The sequence below is a fragment of the Populus trichocarpa genome, chromosome 2 (genome assembly GCF_000002775.5).
Source record: "Populus trichocarpa isolate Nisqually-1 chromosome 2, P.trichocarpa_v4.1, whole genome shotgun sequence".
Taxonomy (NCBI): Eukaryota; Viridiplantae; Streptophyta; class Magnoliopsida; order Malpighiales; family Salicaceae; genus Populus; species Populus trichocarpa.
The window spans coordinates 14,219,190-14,242,386 of NC_037286.2; the positions used below are offsets into that span (position 1 = coordinate 14,219,190).

At 31.8% G+C, this 23,197-nt stretch overlaps 1 protein-coding gene and 2 long non-coding RNA genes across 5 annotated transcripts in view; 1 reads left to right on the forward strand and 2 right to left on the reverse strand.

The window, feature by feature from the left end:
• The window catches only part of LOC7487746 (caffeic acid 3-O-methyltransferase), a 132,944-nt gene that overhangs the window by 39,752 nt on the left and 69,995 nt on the right, over positions 1 to 23,197 (reverse strand). The window contains exons 1-4 of one of the 3 annotated variants that reach the window (XM_052450456.1): positions 8,489 to 8,956; positions 8,002 to 8,312; positions 7,525 to 7,589; positions 7,000 to 7,435 (exon numbers count right to left, since the gene is read on the reverse strand). The exons of 1 other annotated variant lie outside the window; for it this stretch is intronic. In XM_052450456.1, coding sequence (XP_052306416.1) covers positions 7,136 to 7,435; positions 7,525 to 7,589; positions 8,002 to 8,312; positions 8,489 to 8,892 — 1,080 coding nt within the window. In that variant the 5' untranslated portion in view covers positions 8,893 to 8,956 and the 3' untranslated portion in view covers positions 7,000 to 7,135. Of the gene's footprint in view, positions 1 to 6,999; positions 7,436 to 7,524; positions 7,590 to 8,001; positions 8,313 to 8,488; positions 8,959 to 23,197 lie in introns of those variants that run through there. One more of the 3 variants, XM_052450459.1, reaches the window with a different exon arrangement.
• On the forward strand, positions 770 to 4,891 carry LOC112325484 (uncharacterized). The gene is made up of 5 exons (XR_008058524.1): positions 770 to 1,035; positions 1,252 to 1,587; positions 2,315 to 2,420; positions 3,760 to 3,815; positions 4,626 to 4,891. It is a non-coding gene; the product is annotated as an uncharacterized LOC112325484 (long non-coding RNA).
• LOC127904992 (uncharacterized) lies at positions 17,414 to 19,823 on the reverse strand. The gene is made up of 3 exons (XR_008058525.1): positions 19,578 to 19,823; positions 18,624 to 18,683; positions 17,414 to 17,664 (listed from the first exon to the last, which is right to left on the reverse strand). It is a non-coding gene; the product is annotated as an uncharacterized LOC127904992 (long non-coding RNA).

A 23,197-nucleotide genomic window follows, 5' to 3' on the forward strand; every position in this document is an offset into this window, starting at 1 on the left:
ATGATGTGATAGGAGTAGTTAAATCTATAATATTTAAATTTAAAAACATATATATATATATATATATATATATATATATTGTAAACCCCCGTAAATAAAAATAAATAATAATAATAATAAAAAAAAAACAACACATAGGATCGAAGTAATGACATTTCGATGAGTAATGGATATTCGGTATGAAAGAAATGAATAAATAGTAGGAATGACAATAAATGTGTCATGTGAGAGAGAGAATGATCTCCATAAACAAATTTAAAGATATTGTTGAAGTCGAAAAGAGAGTCATGATTTTTAGTTTAAAACTTGTAACGTTAGCGAAACTAGTGACGAGTTTTAATGGATAAAAGAATAAGAAAAAAAAAAACCAGAAGATATGTAAACCCCGGTCAAAACACGTATTTTGACAAATTAATGATAAATGTGGTAAATTGAATTTATTGAGTATAAATTAAGGGGAAATGTCACGAGGATCTAAGTAAATAAATTAATGCATGAAATTCAGATTTTAGCGTAAAAGACATTGATTGTCTAGTTTTACGGTATCGATGATATATCTCAATCCGACCGTTGGATCGGGCTGAAATTTTATAAGGAATCTCCAAACATATTATTTTATATTAGGTTCAAATTTCGTGTCAATCGGAGTCTGGGAAGGATTTACGAGAGCACTGAAAATCAGGTAAATTGAAGAAGATGACACAAGGGGCATTAATAAGGGTATTTTTGTAATTTTATCAAAACAAATACTCTCCTCTCCTCTCTTCAAAAACATAGCACGTCCTCTGCAAATGGAAAAACAGGAGGGAGACCATTTGTTTTGTCCCATTTTCTTCATTTTCTCTTCATTTCTTCAAGCTAAATCAAAAGGGAGTGTGCTTAGGAGGATTATATCCAAGAAAACAAATTAAATGACAACTTAGAGAGTTATAGAGCTTGAGAGAAACAAAGAGAAGAAGCTGGAAATTGGAAGAGGAGGACATGATTTTTGTAAATTTTTGCAAGAATTCATTGAAATAAGTTAAAGTAGCAAAGGTAAGCAACATACCCTTTAGTAATTTCGTTTTTCTCTCTTGTTCTTGCATGAGGAGAAGAAAACCTCCAAGTTTAAAATTCTAGGGTTCATGTAAATATTTTGGGGGAGTAATTGTTCATGTGAATTTCAAGATTAATTGCATGATAATGGCTTGATTTGCTGAAAAATAGAAGGAATAAATTGATTTGAAACTATGGGTTTTGGGATTGCAACAGGGCAGGAACTTCGGCAGCCATATTTTGACTTTGCACCGTTGGATTAGATTGAATTTTGGATATGTTATTATACTCAATGTCACCTACATTCTGACTGGAGGGATTGCAAATATCAGATTTCGTTTGAGGGCTGTCACCGGAGGAACATTTCTGGAAAATCACCCTTCAAGACAGCTTTGTTCGTCGGCCGTTATATCATCGTTTCACCGTTGGATTGGTCTGGATTTTGGATATGTTATTCATCCAGATGTTATATAAATTCTGAACGGTTTGGATCGGAAAAGAACACTCCTACCATAAATTATACTTCCCGAACAGCAGGTCTCCAAATTTCAGGTCAGTCCAGTATTGTTCTGATATCGGGAGGTTTAACCGTTGGATGTATGTTAATTTTGGATATGTTATTCTAATGATGATGATGTATAATTCCACCGTTTGGATTTATTGAATTCTAAATTTACAGAATGATGTTTTAAGTTTGGTTTGAGAAATATTGAATGAGAATACGAGGTTTAGCATAAAAAGTATGTTTTGGGACTAAGGATAATGGCAATGGGTTTAATGATGATGGTTGTGTTTGTGTTATGTTTGAGTCATGTTTGATGTGTTGATAAGTGATGATATAGTTAAATTCTATAAAGAATAGTGATTGACTAATACTTTGGTTGTGTTAGAATGGGAAATCATGTTGTAAGTTGAATTATGATATAAGGAATCATTTTGAGTGTGCTTTTGGAAAAATTTGGCATGTGTAGTCATTGATGAAATTTAAGTTAAATTACATTGTTTGGTGATAGATTAAATGTCTTGGGACAAAAGAAAATCGGTGACGAAAAGTCATGCCCTTTGGACATTGAAGATCATCGATGAAAAATTGAATTAAATGGGCGTTTAATGTTAGTGTAAATAAATTCTAATGTAAATGAATTTAAATGACAAGTAAGAAAATAAAATACATTCATGGAAATTGTTTACGGAAGTATTCGATTTTGTGAATTTATGAATATTATGAATAAATCGGGAAGATTCAATAATGATTCAGGATGTTATATTAAAAATGTAGGAGAAGCATTCACTCGACTTCTCAGGAGCTCGTATATTAGGAGCTTAAGGAGGGACTGCAAGAGGGGCACAACAACAAGGAAGAGCGAGTTGAGCTTCTGCAGCTGGTAGGTGTTCTATACCTACACTTTTTACGTAGCGTTAATTTACTAACTTATTAAATTCTTGGTCTTTGCGTCTATGGGTGAAACCACAAAGAGAGAGGATAAAGTGAAATAAACGAGAAATTAAAAATGGATTTGAGTACTTGACTGGGTTAAGAATATGGATTACACTAATAGACTTCGTTGATGATCATTCCTCGAACTTGATTAGCCAGTCCCGAATGCGGAGGCTAATGATGTTAGTAAGGTTTGCTAACATCGGCATAATCATCCCTGAAAACGAGGGATACTGAACTTGATTAACTATTCAGGTGAGAATAGTTAATGATATTGACCGGTGCTGTCAATATCGGCAATCACACGAAACTTGATTAGCCGGTCCCGAATGCGGAGGCTAATGATGTTAGTAAGGTTTACTAACATCGGCATAATCATCCCTGAAAACGAGGGATACTGAACTTGATTAACTATTCGGGTGAGAATAGTTAATGATATTGACCGGTGCTGTCAATATCGGCAATCACACGAAACTTGATTAGCCGGTCCCGAATGCGGAGGCTAATGATGTTAGTAAGGTTTACTAACATCGGCATAATCATCCATCTGCATAATCATCCCTGAAAATGAGGGATACTGAATTTGATTAACTATTTGGGTGAGAATAGTTAATGATATCGACCGGTGTTGTTGATATCGGCAATCACATGAAACCTGACTAGCTATTCCTGAAGTGAAAGCTAATGGTGTCAAGAATCTTGACATCAATATTTCCGGAAATATTCCTAGATATTATGGAAAGAAAAATCTGATTGGCTATTTCATGTTAGAAATAGTCGACAACATCAATCAGTGGTATTAATTTTGATGTTTACAATGAACTTGATTAGCCGATCCTGATATGGGAGACTAATAACACTAATGAAAATTTATTAGTGTCAGCATTCCCTTCCAAGTTTTAGGGGAGAGGTATTATAATGATATTTCCGATAGGGAATAATTAAAAATATTAATGAAATGGGGATTGACATCTTGATATGATTATTCATTCGGCCTTGAAGAGGCGGATATTGATTGGAAATTATGGAATAAGATGGGCGGAGGAAATAGTTACCCGGTGATGGGCTAGTGGCATTAGTTTTGTTTTCTAATGACCGGAATATACAACTTGAGTTAAACTTACTTGTGTGGTGTTAATATTGTCAGGATGACTGACTTGTCAGATTATAAATGGAATGTTGGACGATACCTAATTGTTAAACAAAAATGGTAATTTATGTTTATGGTATGGATTATTGAAGAAAAAAGAGAGAGAGAAACTGATGAAGATCTAATTCTTGTGAAGGATGGAGGCAAATATCGTATCGCTTGGGACGTGAGAATAGAAGTTCATTAACCATGGTAGGTGTTATACACTTAAGGAATGCAATGCTATATATATATGTTGTATTTTAAATTAATTAATGAATTGTAATTGATATAATTTGAGAATCATGTCCTGCGCACATGGAGGATGTCAAAGAAATTATGACTAATAATGTAAATATGTTGTAGTAAGGTTTCGTGTTGTTGCTGGCATGATAAGAATTTGGTGATAATTATACTAGTGTAATAAAATGCCAATAATAGTGATAGATAATGAAATTTGGCCTTAATTATAGTGGTCAAATGAGATTAGGTTGATGAATTAAAGAGAATGATGTATGTATGGTATTCATATTATTTGAAGATGGATCGGATGTGAATATTGTGAAAATGATGGCAGGTTCCATGATAATGAGAGATTTTACTGAAAATCTAAAGAAACATTGGAATGTGTCGAAATGGGCACAAGAAATTTGTAAGTTGAATATATTTATAAACTAAAATTGGACCGAAATCATGACGAGTTTGACAACTTATATGGAAAAGCCATAATGGGTATAATAGATGTTGGGATTGAAATTGATATAAAGAGATAGAGTAAGAGGGAGAGAAATCACATGGTAGATATTATAATGGATTAAATGCGCTCGTGAGGTGAAACAAGACACAAAATGAAAATGTTGAATGATTCTAGGAAGGATGAATAGAGACGTAATAATGGAAGGATAAATGAGAATTTCAAGGAACTATGATTGCATATCGTTGAATATATGTTTAATTACTTGTGCATGTATTGTGTGATTTTCCTTTTATGCTATATTTATTATATACATTATGAAATTGCAGGTCCTTCAGATTCACGCCAGGAGTAGCGTTTTAGGTCCTCTAGTCTCCTTTTGTATGATTGAATAAGAAGATGAACATTAATGTATTTTGTCTTTAAGGAACTAAATGACTTAATATGTAATAGTACTCCTTTTACATTAAGTGTCGGACATAAAAATGTATTATTATGTATTTGTAATCTTAGTTTGTTTACTTGCAATTGTTATGAATTATGTGTGTTAATGGGAAAGAAATGAGCATGCGAAATGTGAGGCATGTACCATGAATGATGTGTTGTTAAGGTTCTACATGATTATGATATGATTGAGAAATGAGTATAACTATACAGGATGATTGTCGATAACTTGGGACCTCCAGGTATAAAGGAAACTCTGCCGAAATTTCAGTGGAAATTTTGGCAACTCTCGGATAAGTTCGGTGGATGAAAAAAAAAATATCCATTTTTTTTAAAAGTTAAGGCTCAAAGCTCTTTTATGAATGTACTAAATTACAGGGTGTTACATATATATAGTTATTTTATTGCCTCAATTTAAAAAACATTCTTAACCAAACACATTAAATTATTTTTTGTTTAATCTTAATTTTAACCACAGTTTTAACCAAACTTATATCAATACAAAATCAACCTCAACCAAAAGTACTTTTTATAAAATAATTTTTTTCAAACCACAATCACAAAACCTACCACAATACCAAACACAAGTATGCATGAGCTAAGCTGCGAGTGCGATACAATTAATTTTAATGTTAAAACAAATCTCAGATTTATTTTTTTTCAATGTAAAAAAAAATTAAACATTACTAACATGTTTTTTAATAGAAATTTTTTTAATCATAAAATCAAAATATAATAAATATTAGATAGTATTTTTTTTAATTATAAAAATGATGATCTATTGGATCAAATTCTTTTTAATATAAAAAATCAAGGTATTGCTAATGTGATTTCTAGCTAAAATAAAAATTATAATCATGAACTCAAAATATAATTCATATTATATGATATCTTTTTAAATATTGAGACAACGAATATTAGATGATATTTTTAAAAAATATATTTAAATGACTACAAATTAGATTGACTTGGGTTAACTCATGTTAACCTGTTAAATCCGTGATTTGAGTCATGAGAATAAAAAACTAATTAAAATAAATTATGAAGCTTAATTCACAGTTAATCCAATGTTGAAAGATGAAATTGAAAAAAAAAAGACAACTAAAAATACAAAAAAAAAAAAAAAACCACTCTAGTCAATGTGAGTTAAACTTCCAAACTCGTTACTCATGTCATGAGATTATAATAGCCCTATATAAAAGTATTACAAAAAAACATGAAGCATAATTTCACCAATCACATGTTAAATGATGAAATTACAAGAAAAAATAAAAAAAAAGATTAGGTTATTGAAAAATAAAATTAAAAATTATATAAAAAAGGGGGCAAAAGCAAAGCATTGTTCTAGTGAGGAAAAAATAAAATAAAAATTCCCAAGTGTGGTCATAGGCTTTTTATTATTATTATTAAGACGAGATGCTTGTTTTTTTTATAAAAAAAAACGACAAATCGCCTATAGTCATAAGTGACCTGCATTATTTGATCCGTCGGATGATTGAAAATCAGGATAAGTTTTTGGGCCCTAAAAACCTAATTTTCAACACTTTCTGCTTAAAAACACCTTTAAATATAATATGATCCTTAAAAAAGCACTTAACAACCTCAAAACACCCCAAAATCACTCTAAAAATAAAAACCAATCGAATAAAAAAACAAATGTATCCCAATCTACTCTAAAAAACAAGGAGATGCCATCTTTATTGAACTATTCTCAAGAAGAAAAATTCATTGACACAAAGATTGCTTTTATTTTTGTGTATGGAATGTAACTAATTGACAACTTTATCTCTATTTTGCTATTTTCTAGCAACTTTTTCTTTCTTTTTCTAAATCTAAGGACTAAAAAATAAATAAAATAAATTTTTGAATCAAAATCAAAATTTTAAGACTTTAGAGATTGGTCATGCATTTTTTTTTTCATGCTTTACATTACAGTCCTCTCTTTAAATATTTTCTTTCTACAATAATTTAAAATTTTATATGATGAAATTAGGTCAGAGAAGAATTCAATAAAAAAATATGAAAATAAATTTTTTAAAAAATGAAGAGATCACGATTCATCAATGCCTAAACGTAACACTCATAATAAACACCAATCATTTATAATTATTTGGGATCCACAATCACCACTTATTATTATTCAACATATTAATTTGTTTTTTTTACGTTCATATATACATGGATAGGAATGCATTGTTGCAACAAAAATACAATATCTATTCGCAAAGCATGTAGCTCATCAAACTTCTATCTTGGGAATGCTAAAAGCTGATGAACAGCTATTTTATTTATTCCATAAATATCGTTCCACACGGGCAGTCATGAACGCTTCAATTCTGGTAGAAACTGGTAATGCATACTCCAATTTCTGCAAAATGCAATTTTAAGCAGTAATCTACTTGAAGAACTCCATGACCCAAAAATTACAAACAAAGGTTTCAAATTTGATGCCACGGAATCCAGCTGCAGTGGCCAGGGCCATGAATTCATCTTCAGTCCGTTCTTTCCCTCCTGGGTTTTGAGACATCATCATCAGTACATCAAGTTGCGAGATCGCTTTCGCAGCAGGGCTTGTCTTGGCCGTGATCGGAAGAACTGATTCCATAACAATTACCTTCCCATCCTCTGGAATAGCTTTGTAGCAGTTCTTCAACAACTTCAAGCAGTGATCATCACTCCAATTATGGAGTATCCACTATAAGATTATATATCCATTAGTCGTTATTAGTGATTTTGGTGTCTAAAATTGAGCAAGTAGATTATATGCCGTCAGAATTTTGGTACCTTCAGGAAAATGGCATCTCCTTTGGGAACACTTTCAAACATATCTCCTCCCACGTGCTCCACACCTGCATGAGAAACCAGTTCCCACATCTATGACCAAGTCTTTCATTGTCTAGTCTTTTCCTTATCCTGTAAAGCCTGTGATTCTCTGCAAACTTCTCTTCTTTTCTTTTGGGTTCACTGAAAACATTTTTATGGGTAAAGTATATGTGTGGCTTGTCATGTTTTAGATTGTGGCACCTCAAATTTCAGATTTTGGTCATACGAGGTTTGAAGTTTCAGGCAGATTCATTAATGAATACGGAGCATGTTATCATGTTTTCCTAAATTCTCTCAATTTGTCAATTTAATTTTCCCACAGTGTTTGATTAACCTTAATCAATGACAGAAACATGAGCAAGTATCAGCGGAACCAGAAAGAATAAAATTTAACAATTACCATGAATTAAACGTAAGGAGAGGAGGAACAAAACATACCAGGATAGGCCGGCGCATGCTCTATAACATGTGGCAAGTCGAAATTGATACCCTTGATCTGGGGATATTTAGACGTTACTGCCTTCATAGTGTGTCCCAAGCCACCACCAATATCAACCAGCTGTTTCAGGTTCTTGAAACCATTGTATTTCTCAAGCATATTTCCATTTACAACAGTGGTTTGGTTGTACATTGCTGTGTTGAATACCTGATTGAACCTAGGGTCCAAGCCATTGTACTCAAAGGCATGTACTCCATGGACTCTGTGAAACGCAACTCCTCCTTCAAGAACTGCATCTTTTAGTTGAGACCTAGCAGGAAACGGATAAACATTGAGATTAGCTAGCTGCCCTTATCAACAAAATAGAGAGAGATAGGGGAGAGAAATGATGATAAGAGGTACAATGTTTACTAATATTATTATAGTAAATTGAAGCAAGCAAAAATTAAATAGAAAAAATGTGACAATAGATAGGGAGTGACAAACCAGCTCTGTAAGATGACGTTTTCATGATTCAAGGCCATGAAGGGGGCCAAAGAAACACCATTTTGGTTGCGCACAAAGTACATGGACACAGGAGCCAGACTGTAGAACCTCTCCGAGCCATCGACAAAACAACAAAGCACTTGGTGGCTAGCCAAGAGCCTTAGAATACGGTCCACCATCTTTGGTGTATCGGGGTTATCTGTGGGCAACTTGGCTGCGATATCTGCAGCAGAGAGTTTGACATCTGGACCTGCTTTGGCTATGATCTCAAAGATGCCAAGCTGAATCGCCGTGTGTAGAGTCATGGGTAGCACTGAGCTCAAAGCTAGTTGCATGGCATATCCAAAGTTTTCATCTTTCGCTTCATCAACTTGACTGACGTGGTTTTCTATAGAAGATGCCATAATGTTTTTTGAGGATGTCGATCAATTTTAGATAGAAGAAACCGGATGGGTTTATGAATATTCGGCTTCAAAAGTATTTATAATGGAAGATTGGATGAAATAGTTGACAATGAAGTAATCTTTTTATTAGAGGTGTAAAAAAAAACTGAAAAACTGATTTAATCGAGAATACTGAAAAAAAAATAACACAAAAACAAACTATTCTTGTAAACTATAACAAAAAAATAAAAGAAAATGTCGTAAGAACAATGTGTAACTAATACAGTCATTAGAGTAAGAACAATGTTTAACTAATACATTCATTAGAGATTGTGTTGTAGTTGTAAATGATTTTTTTAACATTTCTATAATATTTTTTAGATATTTAAATATAAAAACATTTAACTTGAACTCATTAGAGCTAACATGAAAATAATCAAAAGAGTAATAGGTTGTCTGACGCGATCGACATGTAATAGTTTTAGTGTTTTAGAAGAAATTATGTTGTTTAGATGTTTGATTTTTATTTTCTAAAAAAAACACACTTGTAATGCTTTTGTTTCTCTTTTTTGTATTTTCTTTTAAATGATATCAAGAATCTAGTTGCATTTTAGCCCTTTTTTTTTTTTTTTTGCTGAAAAGTAGTTTCTATTTGGAAAGTGAATTCCGAAAAAGTGAATTATTTTTCAATGTTTGGTAGTGTAATGAAAAATAAGTTGGAAACACTTTCCAGTGTTTGGTTATGTAATGGAAAATGAACTGGAAAATAACTTATTAATGTTTAATTTTTTTCAAGTTTATTAAAATAATGAGGAACAAATCTTACAAATTAAAAAGTTGAATGAGAATGAAATTGAAAAAAATATATAATTTCATAAATTATCTCAAATAAAATAAATAATAATGAAAATAATAGAGATCAAATCTAAAAAATAAAATAAAAATTAAAAGATGAAGAAATTAAAATAATAATAATTACCATTTCATAAATTATTTCAAATAAAATAAGTAACAATCAAAAGAATGAGGACCATATTTGATAGATAAAAAATTTCAATTAAAAAATAATAAGGGAAAAGCAAATAACAATTATAAAAATGAGGATCAAAGTTAATATAAAAATTAAATTCTAAGGGATGAAATTGAAAAACAAATATTCAAAACAAAATATATATAGCAATCAAAAGTTTGAGGACCAAATTTGATATAATCAGCAAATAATATGACATTTCTAAATTTTTCACAACTTCGAGAAATTGTTTTCCGCCCAAAATAAAAGGAAAACACTTTTCTGGAAACCAAGCCAAATTTTTCTTTGACTGGAAAGTATTTTTCGTTGATCAATTTTTATAATAACTAACAAACACGGGAAAATTTAAAAAGTAACCTGTCATTTTCCAGAAAACTAACACACCCTTAAAAGAAACATGTTTCACCTAGACAAAAAGGGGTCATAGCATGTCAGTTTGCAAAATTAAATCCACAATGTAAAAATTATTCAATAAAAACTAAACTCCAATACTTTATATTTTCTTACTGTGGTCCCTAAAACTTTGTTTGCAATATTGTAACCCCTCCATTAGTTATCTCAAGGATTCCCTCATCTTTAATTTTATTAATACGAATTAATAATCTCTTCTCTGTATTGTTTTTTTATAAATGTGGTATTTATTGCTACAACAATCTATTAATAGAGAAAAATATAATTATGTCATTACTAAAACAAAACCGCAGATTTTGTGTTTAACGTTTCATTTTTTTTTTGAATGATTTATTTTTAATTTTATTTATTTTAATTGCCAAATTTATATTTTATTTGTTTAAAATACAACAGCTATTATACAAAAAAAATAATCAAAACCCATTTTAAAATATAAAAAACCACATAAAAAATCAAACAATCAATCATTTCATTTTAAATCAATCATTTCATCTTAAATCAATTGATTGACGCAAAAATCAATAAGTTATTTTTTAAAATTGTGATATTAGTTGTTTATAAAGTGATTTTTATTTAAAATTATATTAAAAAAAATTAAAAAAAAATTTCTTTCTAATATCATTACATTAAAATAATATAAAATTATTAAAAATTTTATTTAAAATAAAAAAAATTAAAAACAAATAATACAAAAACAAACATACTCTTATAAACTACAACAAAGAAATAAAGGAAGATGTCATTTGTAGTTGTAAATGACTATATTAACATTTCTAGATTATTTTTTAAATATTTTAGTATAAAATCAAGTTAAAAACATTTAATTTGAACTTTAATTTTCAATCAATAGAGCTATCATGAAAATAGTCAAAAGAATAATAGGTTATATGACAGAACACGCAACTCTTCCGCAGTCTGTTTAGAAAAAAAAGCTTGACAAATGGAATAATTTTACAAGTTAGAATATTTAGTACAATCATAGAAAAGCTTTGCCCACCTGTCAGACTTCTCTTGACGTGATCGGTATGATCGGTTACGAAATGATGCCAAATTTCGTAAACTAATGTAATAACCCTCGTAGTAGTTAATTAACCCACTACAAATGATGACGAAGACATGTACTTTTGTTAGATAATTAGCATGAGCTAAGCTGCGAGTCCGATACAATTAATTTTAATGTTAAAAAAATATCAGATCTATTTTTTTTCAATGTGAAAAAAAAAACGAAGGTATTGCGAATATGATTTCTAGCTCAAATAAAAATTATATCATGAACTTAAACCTTTTGACTTAACTCATCAAACTTCTCTTGGATCCACTTCGTTTTAGGCCTTAAAATAGACCATGTAGACACTCCTAATGAATTCTTTGATGTCATAGCCAAGATCGTATCATGAACCTATCTAAATATAATTTAACAATTTATTCAGGATATTGCTTCAATTTCACCAAATTAGCCAAAACAAATTCTGATTCTGTTATAGAGATGCGAGCTTGGATTATTGTTTACATATCATTCCAACTCTGGACTGAATTTGGCGGCAAATTTATAAACCAAGTAAAAGCATCTCCAGTTAAAGAATTTGAAAATGATATTAATTTTAAAAAGTCAGAATCAAATACTTTCTTACATTGGCAAAAAAATCTTGCTATATGTTCTCTAGCAAACACAGTTCTTTAGCCATTAAATAAAGTAAACTTTAGAAACTTGAAATTATTAGGATAAATATATATTCTATCAATGTAATCTAAATATGGTTTTCTATATATTGGCCTATGTATTTGTTAAAATCTAAGTCTATAAGCTTATTTCATTATACCTAGAATATACTCTGGATTAATTTTATTTGGAAATCCATTTATTTCGAGGTTATTTGGAATCATAATCTCATCTATATCTTTTAGTGATGAACTCTTACAATTAATAAATTTATTTTTTGAACTACTCTCGGCTTTCCTCTATTATTAAAGGCTTCCTATTTTGTTTATGATCATACTTCCAATGATTTGATTCTTTTTCAACTTTCTCATCTAAATGGTTTTTAATTTTAACTACCATTTATTTAGAAATATTATTCACTGTCTCCAACATAGTATAATTAAATAAAAAATCACTTCATCATTTCCTCTTTTTTTTTTGGTGTTTAATTTTGCATTGACATATTTAATAGCCTTAATCATTCTCTTATAATATTATTTATTCATGTTTTGTAATTTTCCTACTTCATGCTCCAAACTTATTTTACATTTCTGTCTTTTTCTAACATTAGACTCTAGAATATCACGAGTTAATCACTCATTCATTGATGCAATTATATTTAAATGATAGTCAATTATTTTTATATTGATTCTATATTTCTTTTTAGTTTTTTCATAAAAACATTTATACCTCTCTTTATATTTTGTAATTTTCCTACTTTATGGTCCAAACTTATTTCACGAATTTTTTATTTTTCTAACATTAGACTCTGAAATGACATGATTTAATCTCTTCATTACTACAATTATATTTAGATGATATTCAATCATTTTTATATCGATTCTATATTTCTTCTTAGGTTTTTCAGAAAGATATTTATACCTCTCTTCGAGTATCTTATTTGCATCATCCACTCTCCGTTCAAAGAGTAAATATCTCTCTTCTATAGTCATAAACTTGTTTCCTTTTTCATTTTATATTTCTTCCCCTTAAAGGATTGATTATTTATTTATTTTTTTAATAAAGAGATCAACTAATTCTTCTATTTCTTCTACATTTTCCGCTAATATTAATATTTTTAGTGCCATAGTTTCAAAGAACAAATATGGCACTCCTAGTGAGGTTGCCAATTATTTTGTAGGTTCTTTTGTGTCTACCTCAATTAAGAGGACTTTAATTTTATCTCAAGTTTGGTTAGCAAGTCTAATTTATGAAATTTATATTCTAGACCTTCACCAGAACTCTAGATTTGTAATTCTAGACTTATAGCAATGTCATAACATAATTTAATTAATGAGAAGTAATGAAATATTTTTAATGCTATGAATGTAAATAGGAACTTTAATAATTCAAGATTAAAGAACTTATATTTTTGGTTTGATTACAACCACGAACTGAAATGCCTTGACAAAAAAGCATGAACTAATATTTTTGGTGTTTTCTAGATTTCATAATAATGAAAATTCCAAGCTTACTAGATTACAAACCTACTAATTACAAGCCAACAAGTTACTTGCCTGCTGATTAATTACTACCTAGTAGCTGATGTGAAGTTTTTGCAAACTTGATTGAAATGCAGTGCAATTGTTATTGGGTTGTTTGGTTGTTGTTATGTTTTATTATCTCCTTTTTCTTTCTTAGCCTCTTTTAAATTTATGGCAAACCACCAAGTACTAGGTAGAAAACTATAGAAAACCACACATCATCTTCATGCACAACTTCAATTGCTTTCTCTATTAGTCCATAATTTTTCTTTGATAAAATTGGACCATTTTTATAATGTATCCTAATCCTCCTTTCATTCATTCTAAACTTCATCATTCCCTTGTGTATCATTATGGCAACTCAATGACCAAATCATGTACTTCTTAATTTGGCCCACACTTGGTTACATACTTGTAGAAATAAGTCATATATACCAAACCAAATAGAAATATGTCATTACCTAACCTGGTTGCACATTGAGGACCTTGCCGATCGATACACCCATCCACAAAGTAGATGGGATGGCTAGCTAACAAAAACCAGTCCTAACTAGATGAATAAAAAGTATAGTAAGTTATAATTTGCAAACCAGAGCTCTGCCTTTGGAATATGTGATGCTGTTAAAGAGAAGATGGTGGGGACATTAGACGTGAGTTAATGAAGGATAACCCAAATCATTATTGTTTGATTGAGATATATTGGCTTAGATCTATGATAATTTCTTCCTTTAATGGTTAGTAGTTTCATAACATCCGGCCATCAAGTTTTTGTTCCAAGATCCAATAAATCATTATTGTTTGATTGAGATATTAGCTTAGATCCGGCCATCAAGTGTTTTGTTCCAAGATCCAATAAATTCACAACGGGACTCTATCAAATACCTTTTCCCAGTTCTGCTAGGGAACATGCATCAAACAACTTCATTTCTCATCTGGTACGAGTAACTAACAGTGATAACTAACAGTGATAATTAAAGCTTATACGAGATACAGCTTTTAAACTCGGATATCATCTACTTCAAGAACTTCTAACCTAACAGTGATAAAGATAAGATACAAAATTGACACTTTTAAATCCAGCCCTGAATGCCAAGTTAAAAAGGTGATTTTACCTTCGTTCCTTCCCTCCTGTTGAGTTAGTGAAACCATGTCAAGTTGAGACTCGTCTATGCATGGAAACAGTAGTAATCTCTGCAAGATTTGGAAGAATCTGCTCCACAACAATTAATTTCCCATCAGTTAGAACAAATATGTGACAGCTCTTTAACAATTCCAAGTAGCAGTATTCATCATCCCAGTCACTAGGGGAAACTGTCAGCAAGGTTTTAACTCACCTTTAGAATGATAACACATCTCCCTTTGGAACGCTTTTGAACATATCTCCCTCCACATGTTTTACACAAAAGTTCTCTTTTAGTTGCTACGTTTTCAACATTTCACAACAGGGCCACCCTGGCTCCTGTTTAATCTAGCTTCACGAATCTATAAAAACATATATGAGCCGAGTTGACAGAATCTTAATTGTTGTTATGACTAATAACAACGTTGTACCGAGTAGAACTGATTCAATTGAAGATAAAAGGCACTGGATGGATAAAAAGCAGTGGCTTCCTGGCATGCTATTAATTATCTTTTAATCGAGCACAAGTCACAGAAACCTCAACTTTAACAGCTCACATAAATACAATGAGTGTTGAGTATTTCAAACCAATTTATTCTCAAATCCTGTCATAAATGCTTGATATAACTATAGAAATACTTGACAAACTTAAATAATGATTTATTAAACGAGAAAAAATAGAGATGGGACTAACAGCTTGATTGTTCTATGAGACTATTTTGGTGGTTAATTTTTCCCTGTAGTGATAACAGAGAGTGGTGCAATGAAGGAAAGTGGTGAAGCTGTTAGATAAATTAATTGGAAAGAATTAGGCAAACAAAGGCAACATAGATTTTTGTTTCCTTTATCTACATTAAATCAACAACTAAAAGCAATAATACAAATAATTAGAATTAAAAATAAATATTGAAAAATATAAGAGTTTTAGAAGAAACCTGTGTTTGTAGCATGCAGAAGCATTTTTGCACATGGACAATTTTACATATAATACGCTTCTTTTCTAATATACAACAATTCATTCGAATTTTTGGATGCAAGAATAATTTCTCAAACCTTTTAATCATTTTTTAAAAAAAGAGTCAAGTTCGTAGAAAGTTATTTATCAATATTATTAAACTTCAACATGTAAAGCCAATCTTGAAATCTATTTAATAGGCTATTTTTCTAGCTCGAGTTTAAAATTAACCAGCATGAAAGTTATCTCGATATGATTCAGTTAATTTGACTAGTCTAAAAACTACCCATAAAACAAGTAAGAAGCATGTTTTGGCTTTAAAAAAAATTCAAGACGACATCTTTTATTTTATTTTATTTTTCTAATATTGAGACGATGACATATTGGATCGACTCAAACTTCACGTCTTAACCCACCAAACCCTTAACCTGGATCATGAACTCCACTAGGTTTAACCGCTTTGTTTTTTAAAATTATTTTTTGCTTAAAAATATGATAACAAAAATCATCTCCAGCAAAGTTAAGCACCAATCAAATACCTTGATATTTATTTGAGACAGTAATAACCTCATACAAAGTGAACTAAAATAAATTATAAAGACCAATTCAAAATCAACCAAATATTAAAAGACAAGATTGAAAAATAAAAGGAAAAAAAGATTCAATCAAAGAAAAAAATGAGGCCCAACCCAACTTTGAAACCTCCCAACCTGACTCATTGTTTATCCCAGATTTAAAATTAATTGATGTGGTAGTTTTTCTAACGTGACCTAATCAACTTGGTGGGTCCAAAGGCAATATGAAAAACCAATAAAAAGGCTGGTTTGGCTTTAAAACAAATTTAAGATGAAATCCTTTTTTTCAGTATTTAGATTGTGATCTTGTTGATCGACTCTGGCTTTGCTGTTTAACCTGTCAAACCAACAACCTGGATCATGGACTCTATTGGGTTTAAATATTTTTTTTTAACTATTTCTTACCTAATGATATAATAACAAAAATAGATACTTATAAAATTGAGCACTAACTAAATATTGTGATATTTGTTTGAGATTACGACAACCTTACACTACACCATTAAACAGTTTTACCGACGGACTGATTCCGTCGGTGACAGGAATTAACTCCGTCGGTGAAATAATTACCGACGGAACACGTCCGTCGGTATAATAGTCGTCGGTAACTTCCCTTTTCGTCGCTAATTCTGTCGCAAATAAAACAAAACACCCACCGACGGTCTTACAGACGAATACGAGCACGCCAAAAAAAAGGTTTCCCGCGGGAACATTACCGACGGAATAAATCCGTCTGCAATTTCAACGGTAATTACCGAAAGCTTATCCATCGGTAAGTATGGCATCGGTGGTAATTGTGTGGCAACTCTCTGTGAAATACCGACGGATAATATCCGTCGGTAAAGCCGTCTGTATTTAATCACCGACGGAATATGGCCGTCGGTAATTATGGCATGACTGGTAATTGTTTGGCAACTCTCTGTGAAATACCGATAATGGATAATGTCCGTCGGTGTAACAACCCCAATTTTTCTATTAGTTTATCCGTTAATCTTCCCCCTATAAAGGGTAGATGGAGCAATTTTTTTTTTTTTTTTTTTACTCGCCGAAATTTCTAACGAAATTTCGGCAGAGTCTCCTCTATACCGGGAGATCCCAAGTTATCGACAATGTACCCTGCACACATTTAGAATTACATCTCATCCACAATCACATCCATGTTTAGCACAATCAATCGCATAATTCATTCCAGATTATGCTCAGGACCATATTCATTCCCAAACTCCATCTTACATCACACGCATAAGTTAATAATTAAAATAGCCAAATTCGAGCACGAAGATTGCATATATATAACACAACATAGTTTAATATTCTAACATAGTCTAGTACATTCTAATATCCCAAGCATAGGTGGATACATTTAATATTTCAGAAACAAAATATTACGAATATAATATTCTATACAGGTTACATGTTTACTGCATGACAAAATTACACCACAAATCCCTAAGTTCTTAACTTATACAAAAAGGGATCAAAGAACTTAAAATCTATTCCTGACGTGAATGGGAGGGACCTGCAAAAATATAAATTTTCCATATAATTAAAAATAAATGATTCAAATACAAGCAATTTACGGAAGAAAAATTAAACAGCATATCTATCTACTTAAATCATAAACCCCTTTTTATGGTTATATAAGAATTCTCTCTTTTTTCTTTTTTTTTTTTTTTTTTTTTTTTCTGTTGACTACTTCTCCCCCCCCCCTCCACATCAGAAAGACTATTGCCAACACCATTGGCCTCCATTAGTGTCTTTAGTTGCCCGTCCTGGAACAACTAATCAGTTTCATGAAAATGCCGACACGAACGTAACCGTTTGTGTCATTAACTATTTTTTTTAAAAAAACTAAAATAGTTAATCATTGTTCCATATTACCTTGGGAGGTTCTCAGGTATGCCGATGTCAAAAATTCTTAACATCATTAGCTTCCACCTCGGAAAGTTAATCAAGTCTATAAATTTTGCCGATATCGACGTCACCCGCCGATATCATTAACTATTCTGAAACCGAATAGTTAATCAAGTTTATAAATTTTGCCGATATCGACGTCACCCGCCGATATCATTAACTATTCTGAAACCGAATAGTTAATCAAGTTTATAAATTTTGCCGATATCGACGTCACCCGCCGATATCATTAACTATTCTGAAACCGAATAGTTAATCAAGTTTATATTTCTCCTTTCACGTACCGGTAATGTCGATGTTATCCAGCTTGGTTAACATCATCAGCCTCCCATATCAGAAACAAACAAATCAAATTTGAGAAACAGTCATTACCAAAATTCGTTGTTACTCCAAAAGAACCCATAAATTAAATCTAGTCCTCCGTTTCATTTTATTTTATTTTTCGTCATTTAACCTTTCCTTCCTCCCCCCCCTTTTCCTCATCAATAAGCACCAAAATTTTATAGTTCAAAAGTTAGTGAAAATAATTATTAACTAGAGGAGATATAGGTACCAAGTACCTACCTGCTGTAGACGCTCGACTTGCGTTCCCCTGTGGTTGTTGTACTCCTCCCGCGGTTCCTCCTGAAACCACAAACACCCATCATTATTCCATATTAGTCCACATATCAAACGCAACAGTAACAATGGAAATAATATTCATTTCTCTTTTACCAAATCTTTTCTTTCTCACTTACATTCCTCATTATTATCCTTTAACTTTTCAGCTCATTTGTAGTCTAAGTGAACATCATAAATTCAATTTTGATTACCGTTTATTCTTTTTGAAGATCAAGACACACTTTATGAAGGGCAAGAAAACAAATTCTACCCTTAATATGGCTAAATTTCGCCGTTTTATCAACTTGGCCGAATCTGCCAACAGGGGTGGCAGCTTGACCTCTCCTCAGTTTTTTATTTGTATCTGGAGTTCTAGGACTCCAAATTAGGCGGGGTCGGATTCGTTGGAAAGCTAACACTTCCGGCTACAACTTCTATGAGGGGACCCTCCCTGAATTCGTAGTAGTTTTCAGGTCCAAAATCCCCCCAGAAGACAGGGCAGCGAACCTGCCCTGTTTTGCTAATGGAGAAAGTATCTCCATTTCGTCTTAAATCCCTGCTTCTTCATCAGTCACAGCCCCTTCCCTTTATTCATGGCATTCCCGTCTCATTTTATGTCCTCTTAAGGTCACTTGTACCAAATTAATTAATTAAGCATATCATACGTTCTCATTCCCCTCTGCAGTATCCAGCAGAGAACGTGCCCAAAGGAACCAAAAGTTCCCTTCCTCTCTTTTATGCACTCATTTGTTCTTCTTCTTTAAGGCACTTAGATTATTCTAATCCATTAAACCTCACTCATTTCTGCATTTTCCCAACATTTTATGTTAAAGAACCCTAATTCCCAATTCAAGAAAAGCATAAACTTCTAATCAAATTGAAGTTGATTTCATAGAAATTGGAATTAGAACTCCTTACTTGGATGGAAATCTAAACTTTACTTCACAAATTTTTAGAAGAATCTTAGCCTTCTTCTCCTTGTATGTAGTCAGCCACTCTTCCCCCTCTTTTCTTCACCAACTCTTCACTTTTCTTCTTGTTAATTCTTCCACCCGATTGTGTTCCTCCACTTAATAATTCCAAGGCTTATTTGGGTTTACTAATTTTAAGTGTTTACTCCTAGTTTTGATGAAGGAAAAATATGAAATTCTCCTCCCCTCCTTATTCTTATTATCAGCCGGCCATGGATGAGAGAAGGGATGGGTATTTATAGTCCCATCTCTTGTTAATTCCATTTTGGCCCCATCTTTCACCTTTTTTTTTTTTTTGCTTTTTTTTATATTATAACAACATTTTGAATTATTATAAACCCCCCCCTCTTTGTATATTTTATTCTCGGGCTTCACAGTCGGTATATCCGTCGGTATGTATTTAAAATATATATAAAAATAATTTATTAATAGTAAAAAAGCTTAATAAACAAATAAAATTGGATTAAACATTAAAAATATAAAAGTAATGTTAAATAATATTCATTACAAATTTAATGTGTTTAAAAAACAAAATTAAACTTGAATAGTGGCGGAGTTGGAGGAGGAGGCGGAGGCTGGTTGTTCCTGGGACCGTACGGCCAAAAAGGAGCTGCACAAGTGTCATCACCCATCTTTGATCTCATCTCCATGACTATTTGACGGAGCTCATCATAATTCGTCGAGAGTTGTTGATATTGTTGTTTCAAGGCAATGAACTCCTCAGACTGGGTGCTCGATACTGATGGAGAGCTCCCAACGGTTGAGACACTACGAGCCGAACGCAAGTTTTCAGCCGTAGTGTTGGAGAGCCTGTAGACCTGATTTTTATCAGGTCTACCAGACGATCCCACCTCCATCCACAAATCTGGATCGAAATCTGGATGGGTCGAAGGATTGTCCCCATATCTCTCCCTCAACCGGATATTATAGGTCTCCTGAAATTTTTTTTAAAAATTATCAAATGAAATTCAAGATGCAATTCAAGAAAATAATAACTTACAAAATAAAACGAATGAACGAACATACCACGAAGTGCTGAGCACGGTTGTCCACGAACTGCTGCACCCCTTTTTGGCGGTCTTGACTCTGCACATGCGTCTCTACAAACAGCTCCATTGGACTCGGCTCACGTTCAAGAGACGCAACCTGTAAGGAAAAAATAGGTTGAAAGTTAAATATATTATAAGGAATGACAAATTAATTAACGATATATTTCATTAAAATTAATCTTACCATCCGCTTTGCATGTGCGCTGAATGGGACGGATCTGCCAGTATGCATGGTCACCGAACCATGAATTTGCCGGTTCTGGTTGTCGGCGCCGGACTGTGAGTGCCGTGAGAACCGCTCTGAGGTCACGTGCTCAATATATGCCATCCATATTTCCCCCGAGATGAATGGCAGTTTGAATTCCTGCCAAACCGCCACCTCATTCCATCCTTCAAAACCGTTATCCCTCGCATGTCTTTTTGATTTTTTTTTGGTGTCATACCAAAAATCATGCAACCTACTTCCATAGTAACAAATTAGAATTTAAAACATAAAATTATAAAATAAAAATAAATATTATTTTCGATGTTACCTAGTTGCCGCGTGATTCTCCCATACCCTCCTCAAAACATTGTTGTTCGCCCTATCCCACTCAAATTTGTTCTGTGTATATAAATAATTCATATAAAATAAAAATAGTACAAGATATAAAATTATAAAAATCATTTACTAAAAATAAGCTGGAAATTAAAAATTAACACGACCTGAAATCGCTTAAACCATGCATCGATATTAGGTTTTCACTCAGGATATCTGGAAACCTGGCTCCATTGAAACAATGGAATCTTCATCGATGATTTAAACGCCAATGTTATAGTCCTTGCAGCCTCAATGTTTGTGAACCTGAAATTAAATAAAAGTAGTAACATTAATTAGTTGTTCATAAATTATGTTATAAGTATATATATAAAAAAAACTAAAACCTAAACAAACTTACATTGAGAGGTCATCATTCCATTGTGCCTGGTACTTGCGGGTGAATTGACCCCGCTGTGAAGGCACACCGCTTCTGCGCTGTGAAACCATGCTAGAAAAGGCAGCATCACAAGTTGGCGTAGATTCCTCGCCATGATCAGCACCTAAGGATACGTCCTCCTCGCTGCTAGAAGAACTAGCTGCAACCGTCTTCTGACAACGTGCTGTAGATTTCATTCTACGCATCTACACAAATTTATACGAATAATTACATAATTAACTTCGATTATTTAAAAAACAATTCGACAGAGTCTCCCCTATACTGGGGGGGTCCCAAGTTATCAACAAAATCATTTTACACTTTCAATTTTATTTCACATCCCGATCCAATCATCCTAGATCTCAACCAAACTCATCATCATCAACACAAAACATCTTACTCAATAACATCATATAATGAAATTCAAGTAAAAGAATCAATTTCAACTATGAACATTCATTGTTAAATTGGCACTTAGAGTTACAAACATTAGATTAAAGTCATACATTCAAATTTACAGATTAATATTACATTTCAAGTTTTAGGAGACAAGACTCTTAATTTATAAATAATTACATGGTCAAAAGCAAAAGGTAACTAAATCAATATCATTCCTAACACGACCCTAATGGACCTCAAAATAGAAATTAATGTGCACACATAAATATAAAAATGTAATAACAAGCAATAACAATGACAGGTAAACAATAATATCCTAAAATTAAGATAAACTAATTAAATTTAATTCTATATTTCAATTAACATTTAAAACATAAATTCAACAATAACAATTATAGCAATACAAACAATAATATCCTAAATTAAGATAAACTAATTAAATGTAATTCTATATATATAAATTAACATTTTTAACATAAATTCAACAATAACAATTATAGCAATACAAACAATAATATCATAAAATTAATAAATAAAATGAAAAAACTAAAAAACACTATACAAAACAACCTAAACACAAAACAAACAATACACAAAACTAAAAAACACTATATCAATTCAAAATAAATTTGAGAATAAAAAATTCTTACCTTAATAGTGTGGTGAATTTAAGATTTTATCTACAAACAATACACAAAACAAAGTACACCAAAAAAAATAATCATAATTAAAATAAAAAAAATACAAAGATAAAGAAAAAAGAATACATACCTTTTAAAACTACCACCGAAACAATAAAATCCCTTTCAAAAGCCAAATATAAACGGAGAGGAGAAGAGAAATGGAGAAGAAGAGAAACAGAGCCAGAGAAAAAAATGAACCAAATAGGGGGAGGGGGGTTTTATATATCATATAATGTAATTCTGACATGCATGCGCTTCGGGATGTGCATAAATCTGTCGGAAAATCCGTCGGTAAATCCATCGGTGTACCCATCGGTGATTGTGGCACAATCCCGTAAATGTTTTTCAACTCTCTGTGAAATACCGACGGGTTATAGTCTGTAGGTGACTCCGTCGGTGAATGTGGCACAATCCCGTAAATTTTTTTCAACTCTGTGAAATACCGACGGGTTATAGTCCGTCGGTGAAACCGTAAATTTT